This window comes from Plecotus auritus (assembly GCF_963455305.1).
Source record: "Plecotus auritus genome assembly, chromosome: 5".
In the NCBI taxonomy this organism is placed as follows: Eukaryota; Metazoa; Chordata; class Mammalia; order Chiroptera; family Vespertilionidae; genus Plecotus; species Plecotus auritus.
In genome coordinates, this window is record NC_137776.1 from 171127397 (window position 1) to 171145056 (window position 17660).

General features: G+C 43.6%; 1 protein-coding gene across 4 annotated transcripts in view; it reads left to right on the top strand.

Annotated features, from left to right (window-relative positions):
- The first annotated feature begins 1520 nt into the window (after window positions 1–1520).
- The window catches only part of CDK5RAP2 (CDK5 regulatory subunit associated protein 2), a 152956-nt gene continuing 136816 nt past the window's right edge, over window positions 1521–17660 (top strand). For 3 of the 4 annotated variants that reach the window (XM_080668557.1, XM_080668560.1, XM_080668558.1), the window contains exons 1-3: window positions 1521–1765; window positions 9942–10009; window positions 13265–13332. In XM_080668557.1, coding sequence (XP_080524683.1) covers window positions 1701–1765; window positions 9942–10009; window positions 13265–13332 — 201 coding nt within the window. In that variant the 5' untranslated portion in view covers window positions 1521–1700. Of the gene's footprint in view, window positions 1801–9941; window positions 10010–13264; window positions 13333–17660 lie in introns of all 4 variants that reach the window. The other variant, XM_080668559.1, reaches the window with a different exon arrangement.

Consider the following 17660-nt stretch of genomic DNA (forward strand, 5'->3'; position numbering starts at 1 on the left):
GAGAGAGAGAGAATAGGAATATGTAGGACATTGACTGAACTATTATAGGTATCTTAGGTCATCTTCACATCCTTGCAGGATAGGTTTTGGCTCCCATTTCCCAGGTGGATCGAATCATTCAACATATATATATATATATATATATATATATATATATATATATATATTTTATTGATATTTCACAGAGAGGAAGGGAGAGGGATAGAGAGCCAGAAACATCGATGAGAGAGAAACACCGACCAGCTGCCTCCTGCACACCTCCCACTGGGGATGTGCCCGCAACCAAGGCACATGCCCCTGACCGGAATCGAACCCGGGACCTTTCAGTCCACAGGCCGATGCTCTATCCACTGAGCCAAACCGGTTTCGGCTCAACATATATTTTTAAACACCTGCTGGGTGGCAGGCACTGTGATAGGTATTGGGGATAAATCAGTAAACTATTCAGAATATAGTCTCTGCCCTCATAGAGCTAACAGTCTAGTGCAAGAGGACAACATTGAAAAACAAACAAACAAACCCCCCCCCAGAAATCTATACTTGCAAAATGTAGTAAGTGCCACAGAGGAAAAGCAGAGTTGCTAAGAAATCAAGAAAGGGCTGATGTAGATGAGAGGATTAGAGAAGGCTTCTTTTGGAAAGGAACACTTAAAGTGAAGAATGGGGAAACTGAGGCTGAGGGTGGACTTATACATGACAACAGGGAAAGTCACCACCAACCCATCTTTTCACGTTATTTTCATCCGGGACTCTCCTGTCAGCCTGCACAGGTAGGTAGGCAGCCCCGAGATGGGGAGATGAAGGTTGGGTTCACCGGCCAGGCTCTGCCCCAATTATCCAGATGTTCAGGGAGGCCCTGTGCGTTAGGAAAGGCAGCGAGGTTATGCAGAGCCATGATGCAGGGGCTGGAGCCCGGGCGTGGCTCCAGTTTACAGGTTTATTGTGCATGACTTTGGGCGAGTGGTTTCGTCTCGCTGGGCCTCAGTTTACAGATCTCCAGTGCGTTTGAGACCTGAAGGTAATGATCACTAGGAGAGATTGGAGAGTAAGTGTTGCTGACCACTGGGCTCATAGGAATGAGCTTGTTTCAAATTAAGTGTGCAAATTACTACTTGAGTTGGGATTCTATAGGTAGGATTTTTCTAAAGGGAGGCAGCCCCGGATTATCTGATGAGTTTCAATTGAAGGCGGAAAAAAGGAATTTGGAAGAACAGACTGTAAGGTTCGTGGTCATTATTCTAGAAAAGCACATAGGAGGTTATGAACTCTGAAGGTCCGTGAGTGGCCTGATGCCCAGCTCCCGCTTAAATTAACGGACCAAGACCGACCTTAGCCCTCAACAAAGATGGCGCCTTCCCCGGCCTCGGCCAGACTGCCCTCATCAAATATGGCCACCACAGGCCTCTCTTTCCTTAGTTTTGCTGGCCCAAGTGCGGGCGTCCTGCCCTTAGTTAAGATGGCGTCCGCCCGCGCTTCCCTGCCCGGCTTCACTGCACGCGCCTCGTTGATCCCGCCTCGTTTCCGTAGGAAGAAGCGCCGGGAAAGATGGCGGCGGCTGCGGTTTGAATTCCAGCGGCGCCGCCAGAGTCCGAACAAGAGCTGAATTGGAGGGGGCGGGGACCTGTGGAGCCGGGCGGGTCGTGACCGCAGGAGAAACCAGTGGTGCCGCCTCCACGGACACCAATGCCACCACCTGCTCTATGTCCGTGATGGACTCGGTGTTGGAAGAGGACGTCACCCTCCCCGGGACGCTTAGCGGCTGCAGGTGCGGCCCGGGTTCGAGGGATTCGCGATAACGGGGTAGGGGTGCCCGCTGATGGGGGTTCGCTCTTGAGGGTGTTTCTGGACAGGGTCAGGTGTGGGGTGGGTTTCCTGGAGGGCGTTCTCTTTGGGGACCCACCAGTTGATACTGAGTGTGGGGGTCTGGGGGTCCCGACCGGCACCACACTCGCCCTTCGTATTTCGGGTCATTCTTTGAAGAGGATGTGCGGGGCAGGTAAGGCTTCCCTGAAAGAGCGGGAGGAGGCGGCCTCTTGGAGTGCGCCTCAGTGGGAGCTGGTGGAGGGGCAGGACTGTGAGCATTCTGGATTAGGGGTTCGCTTTCATTATGGGGACTTTGCTTATGGGGCCACCAAGACTGAGGCAATGGAGTGCAATGGTTAAGAACCTTGGCTGGAGTTGAACAGAATTGGATCCAAATCCAAGTCCTGGGGGGCGGAGGTGGGCTAGAAGCGGTCAATGGGGGAAAAAAGGGGACATATGTAATACTTTCAACAATAAAGATTAAAAAACATCCAGGTCCTTTTAGCTGAGTGACCTTGGTAGAGTGGCTTTGCCTACTTTCCCTTCTGTAAAATGGGGCTAGTGGTAATATCCACACAACAGAGTTGGGGTGAGCATTAAAGGAGATGTCTGCCCATCCATTTGCTTGGCAAGTGCAGTGTCTGGCATATAATCAGTGCCTAAAAAAATGATTGTGCTGCCATTATCATCATCACCACCATCATCATCATCATCATCATCATCAATAATGGTTGAGAGTGGCCTCCCAATGGACCTGTACCAAGAGGCAGTTGGACTCCACTTTGCTGGTGGGACCAGGCATCTCCTTCTGTGGGAGGGCCTGAGAGACCCTTGCGCTGCTCTAGGGCTGGGCCCTTTGGTTGTCCTGGGTCTCTGGTTGGAGGGCGCTGGCAGGACGCTGAGGAGAGCCTGACCGAGACAATGCACCGTCTAGCCAGGTCTGCTAGGGACAGGCTGCTACTTTCAGTCAACAGACCCTAATTGAAAGGGTGACTATATTATTTGTTGTGCAAACCTGGGCTCTTGCTTGGACATCAGGCATAAACAGGTCCTGTCTTGGACAAACCTTGACAAAGAGTTTCTTTGTTTATTGAGAATCTGCTATGGATAAGCCAGAGCCAGGCCCTTTGCAGCTTTGTCTTCATCTTACTACCACAGCCCCAGTATATTGTGGTAGGACCTCTCACCTGGATTGTCCTGTTTTCCCTGAACCCTCTAATATTAATTCAGTATTCCCATATATTATCATTCTAACTTGTAGTGTTACAGAAGACCGGAAAAAAACCAAGCCACGCTTACAGAAAGGGAATTAGATTTTATTAAGCACAGGCCCAGAGAAAAATGTGCCTTTCAAATTCTGGGCCCCCCCCACATGGAGGAAACCTTTTCTATTTATACTTTTCCTAGCGCTTTTGTCTCCCAAATTTGGAATGAGACCTCCGGGCCTTCTGGGAAAGAAGGCCTACGTGCTGGGAAGGGGCCATGAGACCATATCTCAAGGCCTGGCCTGGTGTCAGCACTGACAACTCTGTCTGGGGCATAGTCCATGGCCTCTCTGGAATGGGAGTAGTCTTATTTTCCTTATTATTTAAGCCAGCAAGCGTTTACAGAAGCCAAAACAGCAGGGTTAAAATTTCAAACAGCAGCTTTTATATAAGATGGATGCTTCAGTAGCAGCTATCAACATTTCATTCCTTTTTATGGCTGAATAATATTCCATTGTATGCATATAGCATATTTTGTTTATTCATTCACTGGTTTGTGACATTGGGTTGTTTCTGCTTTTTTTGGCTATTATAAATAATATTGCTATGAACATTTATTTATATACAAGTTTTTATATGGGTATATGTTTTCATTTCTTTCTAGGTATATACCTGGAAGTGAAATTGCTGGGTCATAGGTAACATTATTTAACATTTTGAGGAACTGTCCAACTCTTTCCCAAAGTGGCTGGTGTCTTCCAGGTCATCTGGTAACTTCGGGACAAGGCAGTGTATGAGGGTCCTTATTTCTCCATAGCCTCACCGACACTTGCTATTGTCTGTCTCTTTTATTGTAGCCATCCATGGAGGTATGACATGGTATCACATTGTGGTATTGATTTGCATTTTCCTAATGACAATGATGTTCATTTTTTCATGTGCTTATTAGCCATTTGTATATTTTCAAATCCTTTGCCCATTCAAAAATATGAATATGTTTTGGTCCAGCAGTTCCACTTCTTGTTATCTATGTACAAGAAATCCTCATGCATGTGCACAAGGAGTCCTGTATGCATTGTAAAAGGAAAAACTTAGAAACAAATTGAATGACCATCAGGGGATTGTGTAAATACAGATCCTTTCAAAAGTATCTTTCAGACTGTGACCCATGACAGCTCATGACATTCCATTTAGTAGGTTGCAATCAGAATTTTATAAAATGGAATACAACAGAATAGAAAACATTACAAGAATTAAGGGTAATATGTTTCCTTCTATGGGTCGTACACAATAAGTTTTGGAAAAAAAGTGTTGTAGAATGCTTTGTGGGAGTTAAAAACATTGAGGGAGATCTATTTGTATTGCCATGAAAATATCTTTAGGACACGTTAAGAGAAGAAAAGATGCTGTAGAATAATATATAAAATTTGATTGTATTTATTTATTTTTAAACCACAAAATAAAACTATGTCTCTGTGTATGTAAATGCATAGATTCAGATCTGGAAGAATACATGTCTTGTGGCAGCATGGTTACCTCTTAGGAGGGGACTGAGTTGGGAGTGAGGAGTAGTTGAAGAGAACTTTAGGCTTATGTATACTTTTGTATTTATATATTTCCTCTCTAAGGATAAGTAACATAGAATGACAAATGAATTGTTGAAGGGCAAACAAAAGTGCACTTGTAATCGTTTTCTGAAAGTGATGTCCAGTCCCATCCTCGGCACTCATAACACTTTACCAGTGAAATGCTTAGGCCTTGTTGGGTCTGTGGGGTGAGTGGACAATTGTTGCTGCCATATACAGACACAGAAAGAGATCACTCCTGAGTGGCTGTAGAGTTAAGATAGGAGGATGAGATGGTGAAGCTCAGGGGAGTGTCCATTCATTCACTCAACAAATAGTTGACAAACAGCAGCCACGATGGCTCTGCACTGTGGAGTGAGCACTGAAAATCCTCTGCTTCTGTTCATTCAGACCTCACCACAGCCCCCTGGGGGAAGGTGTTAGGGGTGTAGAGGTTAAGAGCATGGGGTCTGAAATCTGGGTAGCTTGGCCTTTGCATGTTATTAACTTTTCTGGGCCTCTGTTTCCTCACTTTAAAAAATGGCAACATTGCCCTACCCGGTTTGGCTCAGTGGTTAGAGCATCGGACTGTGGACTGAAAGGTCCCAGGTTAGATTCTAGTCAAGGGCATGTACCTTGGTTGCAGGCACATCCCCAGTAAGGGGTGTGCAGGAGGCAGCTGATCGATGTTTCTCTCTCATTGATGTTTCTAACTCTCTATCTCTCTCCCTCCCTTCCTCTCTGTAAAAAATCAATAAAATATATTAAAAAAAAATGGCAACATTTAAAAACTACCACCTACCACAGAAGGGCTGTGATGAGCCTTAAATGGGAGGCTGCCTGTCCTCCTCCCATGTGGTGCCTGCTTAGTGTGGGTGCCCTATAGGGTATGATTATGCTGGATTTTGCTGGATTTTGTCTCAGCTTTGTGATTTTAAGCAAATAAATTCCTTCCCCTTTCTGGGCCTTAGTCTCTCCCATCTGTACCATGAAAAAACCGTATCTAAACTCTCTTTTTTTTTGCTTGCATAAAAAAGCTGCCTCTTCCCTTTTTTTTTTTCTTGTGGGGCTCCAACCTTACTTCTTAGGCTAAAAATGAGTTATCCGAATGGGAAGAGGGAGCTACGTAGAATTGGAAGGGCAGCTGGAACTGAGTGGAGTGAGCAGATGACAGATTCATAGCATTTAAAAGTGGTCAGGTGGTTGGGGTGTTGTCCCATACACTAAAAGGTTTCGGGTTTGATTCCCGGTCAGGGCACATACCCAGGTTGCGGGTTTGATCTTGGTTGGGGTGGGTGCGGGAGGCAGCTGATTGATGTTTCTCACACTGATGTTTCTCTACCTCCACTCCTTTTCTAAAATAACAAAACAAACAAACAAACAAACAGAAAAAATATATCCTCGGAAAAGGATTATTTAAGAGCTTTTTTTTTTTTTTAACATATTTTATTGATATTTTACAGAGAGGAAGGGAGAGGGATAGAGAGCTAGAAACATCGATGAGAGAGAAACATCGATCAGCTGCCTCCTGCACACCTCCCACTGAGGATGTGCCCGCAACCCAGGTACATGCCCTTGACCGGAATCGAACCCGGGACCCCTCAGTCCGCAGGCCGACGCTCTATCCACTGAGCCAAACCGGTTTTGGCGGAAAAGGATTATTTAAAAAAAAAAAGGGTAGTAAAGCCCAAAGGGAAACTTGGCAAGAACCAGACAAGAATTTCTGGGTTACATAGTGGTTTCTTCTGAGAGTTGGGATGTCACATGTCATTTTTCAAAGTTTAGTATTTGCCTATTAGAAATTTGTCTAAGACTAAATTCTTTGGCTTTGTCAACCGTGATTGATCTTGGCTTGAGTAATTGATGGGTCAGTTTAGTCAGTGGGAGTCATTCAATGGCTGTGGTGGGGAGAACCCCAGATTGGGAATGTAGAGACTAGACTGTAGGATGAGCTTAATCAGTAACTTAGTGGGCCTTTGGGCCACCATCTGTGAAAGGTGCTGATTGAACTTGATTTTTTTAAAAAAATATATTTTATTGATTTTTTACAGAGAGGAAAGGAGAGGGAGAGAGAGTTAGAAACATTGATGAGAGAGAAACATCAATCAGCTGCCTCTTGCACACCCCCTATTGGTGATGTGCCCGCAACCAAGGTATATGCCCTTGACCGGAATCGAACCTGGGACCCTTGAGTCCGCAGGCCGACGCTCTAGCCACTGAGCCAAACCGGTTAGGGCTGATTGAACTTGATTTTAACTTTTAAGAAAATTCATTTTAGAAAATGGAGTTTGTCCTTCTAGTGATGCTTATTGGAGGAAATTGAGAATTATAGAAAATTAAAAGAGGAAGGTATCTTTTATTTCCACAAATGATGATTTTAAATATTTCCCTTGTCTTGTTATATATTTATAGCCCACCTAATTTCCAAGAAGGATTAGTGGTTACTTTATTATATATGTATTTTTTTAAATAATTGAGGACATATTCTACTTGTTTTTTTCAGTTTTAAATTTTTTTTAAAATTCTTTACTGATTAAAGTATTACATATGTCTCCTTTTCCCCCCATTGACCTCTCCCCGGCCACTCCCACCCCCCAGCATATGCCCTTACCCCCCTAGTGTCTGTGTCCATTGGTTATGCTTATATGCATGCATTCAAGTCCTTTGGTTGATCTCTTACCGCCTCCCCCCACTACCCTGCCTTCCCTCTGAGGTTTGACGGTCTGTTCGATGCTTCTCTGTTTCTGGATCTATTTTTGTTCATCAGTGTATGTTGTTTATTATATCCCAGAAATGAGTGAGATCATATGATATTTATCTTTCTCTGACTGGCCTATTTCGCTTAGCATAATGCTCTCCAGTTCCATCCATGCTGTTTCGAATAGTAAGAGTTCCTTCTTTTTTACAGCATTGTAGGATTCCATTGTGTAGATGTACCACAGTTTTTTAATCCACTATCTGCTGATGGGCACTTAGGCTGTTTTCAAATCTTAGCTATGGTGAATTGTGCTGCTATGAACATGATGGTGCATGTATCCTTTCTGATTCGTGTTTCTAGTTTCTTGGGATATATTCCTAGAAGTGGGATTACTGGGTCAAATGGGAGTGCCATTTTAAATTTTTTGAGGAAATGTCATACTGTTCTCCACAGTGGCTGCACCAGTTTGCATTCCCACCAGCAGTGCACGAGGGTTCCTTTTTCTCCGCATCCTTGCCAGCACTTGTCATTTGTTGATTTGTTGATGATAGCCATTCTGACAGGTGTGAGATGGTACCTCATTGTCGTTTTGATTTGCATCTCTCAGATGATTAGAGACTTTGAGCATATTTTCATATGTCTCTTGGCCTTCTGTATGTCCCCCTTCGAAAAGTGTCTATTTAGGTCCTTGGCTCATTTTTTGATTGGGTTGTTTATCTTCCTTTTGTTAAGTTGTATGAGTTCCCTGTAAATATTGGAGATTAAACCCTTATCGGTGAGAACATTGGCAAATAATGTTCTCCCATGCAGTGGGCTTTCTTGTTGTTTTGTTGATGGTTTCTTTTGCTGTGCAGAAGCTTTTTATTTTGATGTAGTCCCATTTGTTTATTTTCTCTTTAGTCTCCATTGCCCTAGGAGCTGTATAGGTAAAGATATTGCTACAACATATGTCTGCTATTTTGCTGCCTGTGGAGTCTTCTAAGATTTTTATGGTTTCCCGTCTTATGTTTAAGTCCTTTATCCATTTTGAGTTTGTGTATGTTGTAAGTTGGTTGTCTAGTTTCATTTTTCTTGCATCTATCTGTCCAATTTTCCCAACACCATTTATTGAAGAGACTGTCTTGACTCCATTGTATGCTCTTGCCTCCTATGTTAAATATTAATTGAGCATAATGGCTTGGGTCGATTTCTGGGTTCTCTGTTCTGTTCGATTGGCCTAAATGTCTGTTCTTGTGCCAGTACCAGGCAGTTTTGAGAATAGTGGCTTTGTAATATAGCTTGATAATTGGTATTGAGATCCCTCCTACTTTGTTCTTCTTTTTCAGGATTGCTGCGGCTATTCGGGGTCTTTTTTTTATTCCAGATGAATTTTTGGAGAGTTTGTTCTAGGTGTGTGAAATATGCCTTGGTATTTTAATAGGAAGTGCATTGAATCTATGTATATTTTTTAGTTGTCTTTATAGCAGACACATTTTGTGTAAATCATTCTCTTGATGTTGAATTTTATGATACCCATATATTTTGCTTGGCTCTCATCTTGGAGGTGTATGCCAGCTTTAAGTTTGGTGATCAGGCAGAATTATCTGTGGAACGGAATGGATTCTGATTTGGAGATCTGGAAAGAACAATCTGCCAAGAAGCCAAGCTGGGCTTCCATCAACTCCTAGGTTACAGCTTGGGGCAGGGATGCATCATTGTGGACTAGACACAAAAGGCTTGGATTCTGGACTTGTATCTCTACTTAACTACCATGCCACACTGGATAGGCCACTGGAGTTATCTGGATCTTAGCGCCTTCCTTTGAAAAATACATGGACCCTCAGGGAATTGGGTAGCTCTCATGACAGTAAATCCTTTGTAAATTATAAAGCACAGTATGTTTCTAGGTGACAGTGATATTTTGCTTCCATTTATGAGGATACCTTGCTGGGCACTGTTTCTTGTTTAATTGTCAGTTGCTCTCTGAAATGGTTGCTGTTCTCCTTTCACAGATGAAAGAAGCAAAGCTGGGAGGGGTATGTGGCAGAGCTTAGAATAGGATCCAGGGTAATATCTTTTGTGTTAAACCACTCCTCCTATTATGGCTTAGTATTCTGACAATGTCTCCAGGTCTTCACTGACCCTATTTTTATAATTCACCTAGTAAAACTTCTTGGATCAGTGAATTTTGTATTTTTGTGCGATGTTCTTAAAGCATCTGAATTGGTGCCTGATTCTTGGAAGCTTAATTTTTGGTTGTGATAGATATATTAATAATAGTAATGACAAAAACAATAGATGCCACTTACTGAGTGTTTACTATGTGCTGTGTGTTCATATACATTCACTCATTTAATCTTTACAGCTAGAGGGTGGTATTCCCATGTAACAGCTTGAGTGAGACTCAGAAACTTAACTCGCTTATATTTGGCTCAGTGCCTCTGCCCCTGCTACATGTATGGCACACAGACTACTTGTATGAGTGAATGAATGAATGAATGACCAGCCAACCTTACTGAGGTCACTTAGCTATTGAGTTCTTAACCTCTGCACTGCATGCCTCCCAGGTGGCTCAGCTGTGTGTCCCTCTGTGGCTGTGGCCTGATGATTGTCATGTGCAGACTGTCTTAATGGTCTCCCTGTGGTTCAAACAAACACTAACTCATCTCTTATGTACATGTTCTTTCTTAGTGGCCTTGTCCCCAAGTTACCAGATGACCTGGAAGGTATCAGCCCCATTGCTGGTTTGGGAAATGGAGGTAAGTACACAAAACTGGGTATTCCCTTGAGTAAGAACAAGGGATGTAGACACCAGACCATGAGGGCCTTGGGGCCTTGAGCCTGGGACTGGGCTCTGATGTCTCTAGGCCCAGAGTCTACTCTGGCCTGGCTAGGTGCTCAGAGTAGGTGCTCAGTATTTTGTATATGTATTGATTTGTTATTCACCTCCTTTCATAAACATGGGACTAGAGGAATTGATGTTCTTCAGGCCATATTTCATGAGTTTTCTTTCTTTCTTTCTTTTTTAATCTTCACCCGAGGACATGTTTTTCATTGATTCTAGAGAGAGAGGAAGAGGAAGAGAGAGAAACATTGATTGGTTGCCTCACGCATACGGCCTGACTGGGGATCGAACCCACAACTTGGGTATGTGCCCTGACCAGGAATTGAATCCTTGACCCTGTGGTGCATGGGACGGCGCTCTAACCATGGAGCACACCGGCCAGGGCGGGTTTTCTTTTTTGCTACCAAGCTTGTAGGCATTCAGCCTGTGTTTGCTACAGTGAATGACTGTGTGGAGGCTGGATGCTGAATTGGTGACTAGTCAGACAAGGAAGATCTCTTGGTCCCACTGCTGAGTGGCTGGAGGCTGAGGAGAGCTCCTGTCTGAACTTCCATGTGCCAAGGCCTTCCTGGCAGACTGCTGGGTTCCATCTGCCAGCAGAGGCCCAGCATTCCTACCCGGGCCTGCCCTTTGGAGACAAATAGCTGGTTAGACCACAGGAGACGGTGCCGAGTAAATAAGCAGTCTATTGTGGTGGAGCCCATTATGAGGAGACTTTCCGCTTTGCAGTGTGGATTTGCTAAGCATTCTTCATATTTTTTGTTTCTGAAAAAAGTGCAAGCTATCGTAAGTATCTTTGGGATGTGCTAATAATTTGACTTGTTGAAATATCGCAGAGAGATATTTTGACTTGCATTTTATTCTCTTCTTCAAAGTGATGAGATATGTGCAAAAGGGAGAAGTTTATAGAGCAGGTCATATAAATGTCACAGGGTTTATTTCTGGAGAATACTTTAGCTTATAGGCCACCCTTAGGTTTTCCTTCAAAATATGTTAACTTTTAACACAAATTCAATAATTCTGGCTTCTGCTCTCCCTGCCCACAGGCAGTTAAAAGAAGAAAATTGGTAGGCCTGCTCCTTAATGCAGCCCATGTGTACGTCTGCTTCATGTCAGGCTCTGGGCTAAGCACTGGGATTCAACCTTGAACAGGTTACAGTCAAGCTGAGAAGACAGACAATTAAACAAAGAATAATTATGATAAATCATGTGACGAATGTAATGAGCGAAGAAGTATAAGGTGCTGTGAGAGGGGTAAGAGGGAATTTACCCTGGAACTGGAGGAGTTGGGTCAGGCAAGAGTTTCCTAAGAAACTGATATTGGAGCAAAGACTTGAAGAATGAATAGGGCCTAGGTAGGGATACAGCACAGGTGATGGAGAGCATGGCCCGTCTGAGGAACAGGAACACAGACCTGTGTGCCCCGAGTCTGCGTACAGGGCCCTTCACAGTCTGCCCCTGCCCAGCTCCTGAACCTCTTTTCTGAGGAATGGCTCAGACGCCGTGCCCACTCACACCTCTGGGCCTTTGCATGGGATCCTGCTTTTCCTTTTGCTCCCTCATCTGCCTGCTGCCTCTTTAAGACTGAGCTTGAAGCTCATTGCCTTCCCTGGCTCTCCGCGGGCTGACTTAGGTGCGCTTTCCTTTCTGAAACGTACATGTTTAATTTTATTTCATTGATTCCTTTTGGCTGCTTTAAAAATACCCAGAATTAGATAACTTCTGCCACCCTGGTCTAAGCCACTGTGATCTCTGGCCTAGACTGGGCCTGTATTCTCCTAACTGGTCTCCTTGTTCCTCAGCTCCTTTCAGTCTGTTCTCAGTGAGGCAGCCAGAGGGAGCCTGTGGAAGCCAGAGTCCCATCATGTTACTCCTGAGCTCAGAATCCTCTGTGGCTCTCCGAGTCCTGAGAAGAGCCTACAAGGCCATCCACGGCCTGCTCCCCAGTACTTCGCTCACCCCCTTTCTGCCCCTCTTAGTCCATTGGCATCACGGCTGGTCCTCAGACCCACTAGGCATGCTCCCCCTTACTTCTCAGACTTCTCCCTTTGCCCTTCCCTCAAGTCTGCCCAGATGTCACCTTCTCAGTGAGACCTTCCCTAGTTTAACCACCTTACTTAAAGTTGCAACCCTTAGCCCACCCTTGGTATTTCTCATCCTTATCCACTTTGTTTTTCTCCACAGTGTTTATCACATTTTAACATACTATGTAATTGCCCTATTATTTTTTTGTCTATCTCTTCTTTCCAGAATATCAGCTCCATTTGTTTGTTTTGTTTCCTAATATAGCCACGTCTAGAATGAGGCCTAGCAGAGCATGTTTGTTGGAAGAATGCCTTCATTCACTCAACACCCATCTACTCAGCAGCTAAAAAGTGCCACGCCCTTTGTGCAGCGTAATAGTTTGTGTCCATCTCTGTCTGGCTCTCTAGATTGGAGATCTCTCGAGCCCAGCATCAGTGTCTCCTTCACTGTTGTTTCCCCAGCACCTAGTATGGTGCTTGGCACAGAGTAGGGGTGTAATAAATGTTTGGTGAATTAAAGAAGCTGTGGAAAAATTTGGGTTTTGGCCAAGTCTTTAATCATTCCAAAGCAGGGCTTGGCAGTTTCCGACCCACAGCCTGTGTTTGAAAATAAGCTTCTTTATTGGTTTATGAATTGTCTGTGGCTCTTTTTGTGCCGCAACAGAGGAGTTAGTGATGTAACTGTCTTATATTTGTAACGGAGTTTAGGCTTCATATATGACCTACAAAGTCTAAAATATTTGTTGTCTGGTGTCTTGCACATTTGGCCGACCCCTGCTCTCAAGTCAGTTGGATATGCTTTGTTTTAGTTGCTGACATGTGAGATGACATCCTGGTCAGCAGAATAATTTTATGACAAACGGTAAGGAAGTGCTGCTTTGCCACATGCCCAGTGCATTTTCTGGTTCATCCTCTGACACGTACATTATTACAGTGGGGCTAGTTTAAGTAATTTGTAAATATTTGAAATCTAATGGTTTAGAGCTTTCCCTGGACTCAAATCAGTAAATCACAACAGACTGAAAGTACCAGCAGAATATACTGTGGAAGCTATTTACGTTTTTTTTTCTCTGGGCTCTGTCCCCTAATAGGGATGCTGGGTGATTTGCATACCATGATGTTTTGTATACTTTACCTTCTTATAGTGCTCCCAAAGGTGTCAGAAGAAACGGTGTCTCCCACAAGAGCACGGAACATGAAGGACTTTGAAAATGTAAGTGGAGACGCCACGTTACCAGCCCTAACAAATCATGCCTGCTGCCGCTGTCTAAGCAGACCCAGGAGGGAGCTGTATTTCTTGACAAGTGCCTAAGCTGGTAATGCCAGGGTTCGGAGGAACGCCGTGTCTCTGAGACTGTTGCATACCTAGGCAATCAGCCCTTGAATACGTGCCCAGTTATGGGTTCTTAACAGGATCAGCAATTTCCAACTTGGGGGAAGGTGGTGTATTCTGGTGTCCCGACTGTGAGGTTATTACACTCTTGCATAGTTGAGAGGAGCTCATATTTGTCAAGGGCTTTTTTATGATGACAGACACCTTATTTATGGTCCCCATTTAATTTTTGCTGCAACTCTGTGAGGTATTTTGTATTATCCCCATTTTACAGATAAGGAATCACATAATATTTAAGCGGCAGAGCTGGGATTTGAATCCAGGTTTTTAATGACTCCAAAGCCATTATTCTTTTCACCACATTGGGGTGGCTCCTTGCATTTTATAGGCTTCATCTTTGTTGCTGTTGAATGAAATGTGAGCCGCCTGGACCCAGTGCTGTTGGTAATTGTCTGAGGATGGATTACGTGGTGATAGATTTGTCTCCTGTACTTAATGTCTTTTGGCACCGTGTCTTTCATTTGTTAGTGGAGGGGAAGGGAGGTTTGTTGTCAAGTAACAGGAAAATAAGGTTATTTTCCCAATTCCAAATCTCCTTTACAAGTTACCTGTTCAGTGCTCTCATTTATCATAGGAAGAATTAGACTCTTCTTCATTTGTAACCAAATGGAATCCATACTGTACAAGATAAAGGAGATATTTATCAGAGAGAAGACGGAGGACACAGAGAAGGACGTTCCCCAATTGTGTTTCTCTTTCCCCAGTTGTCTGTACAGAACAGAGCGGTACTGTCTCTAGATTTAATTTAGAATACTCATTACTGCTAATAGTTATCTGCAAACCACCAGTGACCAATTGAAGAAATGACTTGTCAGATCTCTAATGGAAACAAGTAATTTCTGAGCTTTGAGTTGTTATAATTTCAACTGTACAACATGATCTATGCCGTGGGGTCTGGGGCCTCAAACGAATGAGATTTGATTATTTCACATTGTGTATAATTAAAATGTGCTCTACTATTAAATGGTGGTTCCTGGTTTATCATAGAGTAATAATAGCTACTGCTTATTGAGCTCTTGTTCTGAGCTGGGCACTTACATGTTAGGCTCTTCATATACATTACATTAATATTAAAGCAGCTTTGTAAGATACAGTTATTTAATTTATGAAGGGCACGGTTTTGAATTTTATTTCCAGATGGAAAAATTTAATAGAATCTTAGAATTTTTGTTTCACGCTTTATTGTCTGCCTTTTGACATGGATGCATCCAACCCTCTTTATTATATGTAGGAGAAACTGAGACCCAGAGGTGTGACATGGCAAAGCTGTTCTCTAAGGACCACAGCCTCTGGAGCCAGACTGCCTGCTCACCTACTTCTGCTGGGTGACCTTGGGCCTGTTACTTACAGTTTCTATTTCGTAGTGCTGTTGTGAGGATTAGGAGTGAGTGTGTGAAGCACATGTGCCTACCGAGTTCATCCTGTGTCAGCTGTTGCTCCTCTTATAGTTATTGGTATATATATTGTGATTTTTTATCCTACTCTGCATGTGGCTTAAGTTTCTCTTGCTCAAGCATGCTCTTGATGACCTAAATACCATTTTTCTTAAAGGTGAAGGAGAGCCTCCATGCCAGTGGTTTAGGATTTATGGTTTTTTTTGTGTGTGTGTTTTTTATGACTGTGCCCCTTTGGCTGCTGTTAGGTTTTTATGGCATTAATATTTTTCACTGTTCCATTTTTAAGAGCGAATTCTTCAGTTGAAATTGAAATGACCACACTGTTCTCAGTGTTTCCCTTTTAGGTCTTTATAAGTCACTGAAGATTTTCATCTGGCCTGAGCTACCCAGTGCATGACCTCTACTCTGAGGTAGTCTGAACTTTCTGCGGGATGCTTATAGGAAACGCTCTTGGCATCTCATGCTAATTTTAAAGACAGCACGCATATTAAATTGATTTAAAGGGGAAACTTACGATTTTTCTTCTTCTAGTCTCAGATAACAGGTACCTGAACATCAGGGTCTGTTAGCCAACATCTAGCAAGACATAGGCCTCCTTCTGGTTTTGCTCAGAGTTCATCTGTTCTTTAATGAATATTTTCAGATATATGCCCTATGCCAGGTTGGGCCAGGGACTGGGAATTTGCAGTAGGTTAATACCGGGTACTTTTCCCTGCCAAGAGGCTCACAGTCTAGTTGGGGAGATGGAGAGGAAAACAGTGCAGTGATAGAGGTAAGTACAGGGTGCTCTGGGGCACAGAGGATGGGCCCTGAACCTGGCCTGGGGGTTCAGGGCAGCCTCCCTGGAAGAGGTGTTCCTTAAGTTGGGTGTTCAGGGACAGGGAGGGATTAGCCAAAGCAAGAGAACTGGGAGAGCATCCAGACACAAGGACTCACATGGGCAAACGTAGAGAGAGGCATGTAGGGTGTGATGAGTTTAGAGAAACTGTGAGTTCCCTTTGGCTGGAAGGAGTCTCTGTGAGGGGGCCTGAGAGAAGTGAGGCCACTGAAGCGGGCAGGGGTCAGATTCTGTTTGTTACACTGCTTTGTTTGATTTTGTCCTGAAGATGAAGGGGAGCCAATGATGGATGGCTTTTAATCTGGGAGGGAAATGACCAAATTACACTTTCAAATCACCCAGACTGGTGACTGCAGGAGGAGCAAGGCTGGGGGCAAGGTGACCAGTTAAAAGGCTGCTATGTGTGGTCTCCTGGGAAAGAGGATGATGCTGGAGCTAAGGGATGGAGTCACGAGATGTTTAGAAGAAAGTCAGAATTTCAGAGGTAGAGGAATGCCAGGAGTCCCTTCATTTGACACATGAGGACTTTGAAGCCCAGAGAGTGGGCGGGACTTCTTCAGGCTTTGAACTTGGGCCACTTTGCTATTCTGTGCAAGGCCTCACTCTGCCATGTGAGAACCACATGCCTTCTTTAGGGTCTTTAAGCTGGTAATCGAGCCTAACCGGTTTGGCTCAGTGGATAGACCATCGGCCTGCGGATTGAAGGGTCCCAGGTTTGATTCCGGTCAAGGGCATGTACCTGGGTTGCGGGCACATCCCCAGTAGGGGGCGTGCAAGAGGCAGCTGATCGATGTCTCTCTCTCTCATCGATGTTTCTAACTCTCTATCCCTCTCTCTTCCTCTCTGTAAAAAATCAATAAAATATATTAAAAAACACACACACACACACAAAAACACACACAAAAAAACTGGTAATCGATTGCCTAGTACCTTTATTAGCTGAAGGTATAACCACCTCTATGGCAGACCGATGGTTCCTGGCAAATCATTTTGGTCTTCAGTGGGGGCCTGTCTTATTGCACCCAGATTCTGGTTCAGCCTATCCAGTTAGTCCAGTAGCAATTTTTATTCGTATATAGAAGAGTTTAATTCCAGCTTTTTCTGTGACCTTCTTGACAGGGAATGACAGGGGTAGCTTTCCACCTCCGTTAATACTACTGATGGATAGTATTATTTAATGACTGTCTAAAGTTCATAAAGACTTATTAAAAGGGATGGATTGAACAGTAATCTATATAGTCTTTTATTGTGAGACATTCATATTGTTTCTAATTTTTCACTATTACAAACAAAGCTGTGATGAATCTCCTTATGCACACACATTTTGACAGTTACGTGATTATTTTCTTAGGGTAAATTCTGCTGCTCATGTCTCATACTCAGCTGCCCTGGGTGCTGGTGTTCTTGTATCCTGGCTCTTGTTCCTTTTTGTTAAAAATTCTTGGTCTTAGCTGAGGCATTTAGTCAAATTTAGTGTTTTATATGAGGAATGGTAGGAAGTTCACATCTTCAGATTTGCTCTGTAACTTCTATGTTGTGAGTTACTTATTATACCAGGGAATAGCTCTCTTCATCCCCCACCCGTGCCCCATTTGTCATAAAAAAATATTACTCTTGAGCCCACTAATCCATTTTGGGAAAACTTATCCTCAGAAAACAACCCAGTAGAAGGAAAAAGCTCTGTGGGTAAGGTGTTTGTTGCCACATGGTATATAATTGTGAAAAGTTGGGAGCAAAGGAAAGATATTTTACATTTGTTATTTCTTTGGCTTCTTGCAATAAGTTTGTGATGAAGGTATTTCACAGATGACGAAGCTGAGATTGTCCAGATTAAGTGACTTGCCCATGACCTTGGTGTGATTGAGAAACTCAAAGCAGGCAAAATTCAAGCCTGGTCTTCCTGATTATAAAGC